Source organism: Priapulus caudatus, unplaced genomic scaffold (genome assembly GCF_000485595.1).
Source record: "Priapulus caudatus unplaced genomic scaffold, Priapulus_caudatus-5.0.1 Scaffold46, whole genome shotgun sequence".
NCBI classification, from domain to species: Eukaryota; Metazoa; Priapulida; class Priapulimorpha; order Priapulimorphida; family Priapulidae; genus Priapulus; species Priapulus caudatus.
The window spans coordinates 689,917-697,142 of NW_014577107.1; the positions used below are offsets into that span (position 1 = coordinate 689,917).

At 44.8% G+C, this 7,226-nt stretch overlaps 1 protein-coding gene across 5 annotated transcripts in view; it reads left to right on the forward strand.

Moving 5' to 3' along the window:
* The window catches only part of LOC106820772, a 141,761-nt gene that overhangs the window by 131,867 nt on the left and 2,668 nt on the right, over window positions 1-7,226 (forward strand). For all 5 annotated transcript variants that reach the window (XM_014825335.1, XM_014825336.1, XM_014825337.1 and 2 more), the window contains 4 exons: window positions 2,190-2,388; window positions 4,036-4,120; window positions 4,554-4,683; window positions 6,816-6,979. In XM_014825335.1, coding sequence (XP_014680821.1) covers window positions 2,190-2,388; window positions 4,036-4,120; window positions 4,554-4,683; window positions 6,816-6,979 — 578 coding nt within the window. The remainder of the gene's footprint in view (window positions 1-2,189; window positions 2,389-4,035; window positions 4,121-4,553; window positions 4,684-6,815; window positions 6,980-7,226) is intronic.

Consider the following 7,226-nt stretch of genomic DNA (forward strand, 5'->3'; position numbering starts at 1 on the left):
CACATGTTAGGCACATGTTAGGTAGGCCTACATGTTAGGTAGGCCTACGTGTTAGGTACATGTTAGGTACATGTTAGGCACATGTTAGGCACATGTTAGGCACATGTTAGGCACATGTTAGGTAGGCCTACATGTTAGGTAGGCCTACATGTTAGGTACATGTTAGGTACATGTTAGGCACATGTTAGGTACATGTTAGGCACATGTTAGGTACATGTTAGGTAGGCCTACATGTTAGGTAGGCCTACATGTTAGGTACATGTTAGGTACATGTTAGGCACATGTTAGGCACATGCTAGGCACATGTTAGGCACATGTTAGGTAGGCCTACATGTTAGGTAGGCCTACATGTTAGGTACATGTTAGGTATATGTTAGGCACATGTTAGGCACATGCTAGGCACATGTTAGGCAACTCACCCGTAGATCGTGTCGTAACTGAACATACCGTTCAAGAATGAACGCGGGCGGGGGGCTGCCTTTTCCTGTTCTGAGTCGTGCCGTATCGGGCGTGGCTAGGATCACGTCGCCTATGAGTACGAACAAGAGATGAGGAACGGGGTAGTTCCGTGCCGGATAGAGTAAGCTTACAGGCGCTGTCTCCGCCGCTGTCAGCGAATTTCATAAAACGTGTCGTATATTACTTTAGGGATTCAACGCTAACGGCGGAGGCGTCGCATTTATTATGTATGCTGTCGCGCGAGCGTTGAGGAAAATTGCCGCAAAATCAACACAAACATTTAGATTTATTAAATTTCCCACCTATAGAGAGAGTTTCAGCTATGCGAGAAAGATTGTCAGAGAGAGAGAGAGAGAGAGAGAGAGAGAGAGAGAGAGAGAGAGAGAGCGCGTGCGCGCGCGAGGGAGAAAGAGAGAAGAGAGTGAACGAGAGAGAGAGCGCGCGTGCGCGCGAGGAAGAGAGAGAGAGAGAAAAGAAAGAGAAGAAGATAGCGCGCGATTGCTCAGACGTGCGCACGTCTCGAAAACGATCTACAGAAATGCTTTGCTGGGACGAATAAGTAAAGCTGGGTTTACACTACCGACCTTGCGTTGGCGAATTGGCTAATTGGACCAACTTCCCAACTATGCAACCGACAATCGGCAGTGTAAACGCAAAAGTTGCGCGACCAACCGATCGATGGCAACTAGTTGGGAGATTAGAACATCTTCTATTTTCGCCAACTCGGAGTTGTCGAATTGCGAAATTGGTCCAACTCGCCAATTCGCCAACATAAAGTCGGTAGTGTAAACCCAGCTTAACATGAACCGATGATGGCGTGTCCTGCGAGCGGCGAGCACTAGTGACTGTCGGCGTGGCGCGGTAGTTGTAAGCGTGTTCGCTCTGCTCGTCTGCCAGCATCGTGCGAGAGTTCTGTCGCTAGTGTGAAGGCAACGCTTGCATGCCGACCGCGTGGTTCACAGCGGGGTGTTTGAACGCCCGGCTGGGGGGTTATAGCGCGTGTAAATAGCCAGACCGTAACCCGTACACGCAAGCACGCACACACTCGCACAAACGCACTCACGCACTCACTTGCACAAACGCGCGCAATCAGGTACGCACACATACACAGACATGCACGGACGCGCACGTACGCACAGTCACACGCACACTCGACGCACGCATACACAGACATGTACATGCACGCGTACGTATAAACGCACGCGCGCACACTCACGCGTGTACATGTAATTGTGTACTGCTTGGCATAACGCTAGCAGGCGTGCAGTAACGTGCTGCGTGGCATTGTGTCGCTAGATGAGTAATTGCACTGCTGCTGCTGCTGCTGCTGCTGCTTCTGCTGCTGCTGCTGCTGCTGCTGCTGCTGCTGCTGCTGCTGCTGCTGCTGCTGCTGCTCTTGTCTCGGCGTGCGCGCGCGCGGTATCAGTGACAATGCAGACATGTCATTCGTTAAAACGCTGTCCCGCTTCACGTTTATATAATCACATCGATTAGCATAATGACGCGATGCGGGAGCCATGCTGTGAGTGCGTGCATGCATGCCTGCGTGCGTGCGTGCCTGTGTGCGTGCGTGCGTGCGTGCGTGCATGCGCGTGAGCGTGCGTGCGTGCCTGCGTGTGCGCGTGCCTCCGTGTGTGTGTACGTCTGTGCTCTGCGATACTCGCGTATGTTCGTGTACAGCAATTACAAGTTACTCATTACCCGCTTGCGATCTTTCCTCTCATCCGCAGGACGCAGAAAATGCAATAGCTAGTATGAACGGTCAGTGGCTGGGAGCGCGGGCGATACGCACCAACTGGGCGACACGCAAGCCTCCGGCACCGCACAAAGAAGGCCAGTTGAAGCAGCTGTCATACGACGAAGTCTTTAACCAGTCCAGTCCAACAAATTGTACCGTCTACTGTGGGGGCATCACACAAGGATTGTCTGGTACGTACACAAGTGAGACAACGGCTTGTCGTGGCAACTGTGAAATAGTATAAAGTGTCGTAAAAGGCATCATGGTGGTAAAGATTTGTAGTTGATCTGTTCAGGCTACCACTATATAGTTGGGAGTGACGCAGTGTCGTTGCAGAATTACTCAATAGTATATATGAGCCCCTCCCAGTGGGGGTACATGTTTCCTTAATTCCTCAATATTTAAGCATTTTCTCCCGTGTTCCCAATTAATAAAATAACTTGTTCCCTAAAATGTTTTTACATTGTGTTCCCACGATCCCGAAAATTATTTTCCAGTTCCCTTAATCCCCAAAAATATTTACCACACTGTTCGCCATAATTGTCTCGTGATGCTGGAGCGGAAATGACCTATAATTGTGGACCCTAATGGTCCCTACAGCACACTATGTTGAAATGACCCTGAAATACTTCAAAGTTTATTGTAAACAGTCTTAGAAAACTGTGAAAAAAATCACAAAGATGGAAAATCAGAGTTCCCTTGTTCCCAAAAATCTAATCAGCAGTTCCCTTGTTCCCTAAATATAATTCGACAATATCCCCTGTTCCCTGAAAGTTAATGCTCGTGTTTCCTTGTTTCCTAAAACCTCTGGGAGGGGCTCATATATGTTTTTACACAGTGCAGGGCGTCAAGTTCCTATTTTTCCCTATTTTTTCCTATTTTCTGGGCAATTCCTTTTTTTTCCAATTTTCTGGACAAATTCCTATTTTTTCCTATTTTTGAGGGCTTTTCATTTTTCTGAATCCAGAATTGTATGTATCTTTCTCAGAATGCAGGAATTTACATTTCAGGTGACCCAATTTTCAAAAATTTCCTGGGGGAGGACCCCCAGACCCCCACCCCTTACTTTAAATTAACATAATATTATATACTCTTTACTATCACATGATATTATTTCAGTAAAGTTGTTTCTCTGTTGTATGTGGTATGTGTATCCAGAGGGGGGTCCAGGGGGTCGGACCCCCTTTTTTACCCAAAAAGGGAAAACACATAAAAGATATTTTCTGCTTAAAAATGTGGAATTCCATCTTGCATTCTAGACATCAAAATTACTGCTCAGATGCTCTCAGAATGCACCAATTTTTGAAATTTTTCTTGGGGGAGGTCCCCCTAACACCCCCCTCACCCCTAAGTGGCAACATGCCTTAGACACAGCGCATAAGCTGCCTTCTGCACCTTTTTTATGAAAGTGCCCTTTATTTCTTACTGCATGGACCCCCCCTTTTTTCAAAAAGCCGGATCCGCCCATGTATACATACATGTACGTCATACTATTTTGGAGTAGTCTACATGTATGGGTGCTTATGCATGTATAAACTGCTTATCAATTTTAACATGCATTCTCTCATTAAAACCTCAAAATATTGTTCGCATGTGATGTAACTCCAAATATGTATTTAATAAAACCATTTGTGGTGGATCGGGATGGCTTTAGGGGTGTTAGGAGGCCATCTAACGCAACAATATTCCTATTTAACATATATTTTCTCACCAAATTCCTATTTCCTCCTATTTTTCACATTGAAATTCCTATTTTCCTATTTTTTGAGCGTCACTTGTCACTTGACGCCCTGACAGTGTAATAATCGGTTCTCTTACACATTACTGGTTTCTTGTAGAGGAGCTAATGCAGAAAACGTTCGGAGCATTTGGACAGATTCAAGAAATTCGAGTTTTCAAAGACAAAGGTTATGCTTTCGTTAGGTGAGTGTTTCAACACTAGCTAGCATACGTGTGGTGCGTGAACGGACGTGCTGGTAAGAACAACTACGCTCCGTTCTCACATTGTCCCCTCTCCCGCGGCCGCCCCAGTCTGTAGTGTCAATGATACATCTCCTGCTATATGTACACACACACACACACACACATATATATATATACACGTAAAGGAGGCCGAGCTACGAATGAATTAAAACTGCATTTGCTTTGTGAGCCATATTGAATTTGCCGGTCTTTTGTTGAACAATCAGTGAAAGCAGCGACGGTGGCGGTGGCCATGATGGCAAGGCTCTGCCACGCGAAGACGTCAGCCGCAGTAACACGCCGTGACATCGGTGCCGTGTGGTCGCCGTAAGAGCGGGCGAGACGAATTCCACCTCGTCGGATCTTCAAACTGGTCGTGTTTTTTTTTCTCCAGGTTCGGAAGTAAAGAATCGGCGACGCACGCAATAGTGTCCGTTCACAACACGGAGGTGAATGGTCAGATCGTGAAATGCTCATGGGGCAAGGAATCCAGTGACCCGCTCAACGCCAGCCAGTCACCAGCTGTAAGCACCCTCGTACGCACACACACACGCACGCACGCACGCACCACGTACACACACACACACACACGCACGCTCGCACGCACGCACGCACGCACACACACACACACACACACACACACACACGCGTACATTACGCTGTCGTTTGTTTCACGTACGCCTAAAGGTGTTGTATAACAGTAGAAGGCGTCCATATGCAGCAGGCCTGAATAAGCATCAAACAGAAATTAATTAAAAATATTCAGTGTTTTGTCGCATACACAACATATTCATTTATGTTAAATAACCACAGATTCAAGCTCTATACTCCTCTCGAAACTTTTGCCAGCTATATGATGCGCATTTCTACAAAGTAGTCGGATCCCGTTTCAAACGCAAAAATGACTGCCCGGTCACCATGGCTACGGCACTTGCCGGAATGACACAATTACACGACAAGACAAATCTTTCTGCATAATGCAAATTAGTACACTCTAGTTCAGAATTTTACTGAACATTTTTTAAAAGAAGGCCTTTTCCAGAGACGAAATGGTGAACAATTTGCGGAAAGTTAGTGTTGTATGCCCCCTAAAGTGTATCTTATAAAGCCTATCATGGCTGCCATATGCAGATGCATATATGTAAATACGTGCAATCGTATACTCGTGCACAATCAATATTGAAATCATGTAGCCTGATCAATATTGTTGACCGTCTACATGTATTTCTTTGTATTGCGCTCGAATTCTAGGGTATTCCTACACATGTAATACAGTAAAAACCCGCGTATAAGAACATAGATTTTTCCAAGTTAGCCTCAATTATTATGTTCTTATATAAATGGTGCTTACTGAAAAATGAGGCTCAAAAGGTTCTTAAATAGGTTCTTAATTGTTTCTACTTTTAATATGTATACGCTTATACTTGATTCAAATTGTGTTAAAATTTTCTTACAAGGACTGCAATTTTTGCTAATTAATACCCATGATGGGCTACAGTGTAAGTTTTTCAGTGCTTACCATACTGTATGATACAGTATGTATCCAAGGAAACAAAACAATATGCAAAAAGATGCATGCCAAAAAAAGGTGCTGGCACATTCATCGGTATTATTGGGCTCGTCTTTTTTATTTTACCTGTGTTTCTTTTTAAGTCTTCATCTGCATGGGAAATTAAGAACCTACTTTAAAATCTTAGCCTAAAACAGGTTCTTATGTAAAGGGGTCTAAATGGGAAATTTTAGCCTAACAGGTTCTTAAAATCTATGTTCTTATACGCGGGTTTTTACTGTACTGTTTTCGTCATGGCTGTCTCGAATTGGAGTCGAATTCTGTCCAGATATGTACTATGTGTAAATGATTTTAGTTTGGCGTTTACTCTCGTGTGTTATATATAAGTCTCGTGCAAATGTAACGCTGTTCGTGTATTCCCTGCCAAAGCATTAGATGTCTGTCTGTGGAAAGTACAGTTTCCTACGATAAATATCAAAACTCTTCCCATATAGCAATAGTTACAGGCACTTGGGCAATATTAAAATTATGGTAAATAAGCGCGAATTATAGTTACTACTAAGGCTTTAATGTTTATGTATTCTCTATATTACCTAATAATTCTGCGTAAGCGCCGTTTAAACACGCTTCTACTATACATTTACACAACCTTGCCATGCGCACGCCACTGTGCACAAAATCACGAAAGACGTACTAAGTGCACAAAACTCGCTAATTATTAGGCGATACAGAGATTATTAGGTTAGAGAGTAGATCTGGTCAATAATATTTACCAGAATTGCACGCCCGTTTGTTTTTATTATATGCTATTGGTTTGAAGGCGCCATTTGTATTTTGGATTCTCCGCACACCATAATATCCGAAGCTGGTATGATGTGGTCAAATCTATTTTTCTCTGCTATAACTGCATAAAATCTTGGTGTTTTGAATGTTGGTGTAATCAGTGATATTTCCACTGTCAGATGAGACTATACTCGGATTGAGTGTTTCTGAGCAAAAATCTCGTAATACAGGCTTTAAAGCTTTGGTATTAAATATAATTTGTCTTAACTTAGCATAACTTTATTACTGAAAACTACGTGAGCGTGTTTCGCCGTTAGTTATACAATGATGTTACCGGTGTAAGTTTTTGTGGCTTCTTTACAGAGCTTGGGAGCACCATACGCGGCGGGTTACAGCTACCAGCAGATGGGTTCATCGATGGGATACTGGGGATATAGTCCGGCAGCGCACTACCCACAGATGCAGGCGGGCGTCATGCCCATGGCTAGCCAGTTTCCATACGGGCAGTACGGCTACGCGCAGGCGGGGTGAGTAATTGATAGCTGTTGACTAGCATACGTACGCGGATATTCGCGTGTGTGTGCCTCACCAGTAATGTTCAGTTGCGAGATCGAACTGTCGCCCGGTGGGTTGTGTGCGTGCGTGTGTGCGTACGTGTCTGCGTGTGTGTGTGTGTGCGTGTGTTCGTGCATACTTGTGGGTGCGCGCGCGTGTGTGGGTGTATGTATGTGTGTGTGTGTGTGTGTGTGTGTGTGTGTGTGTGTGTGTGTGTGT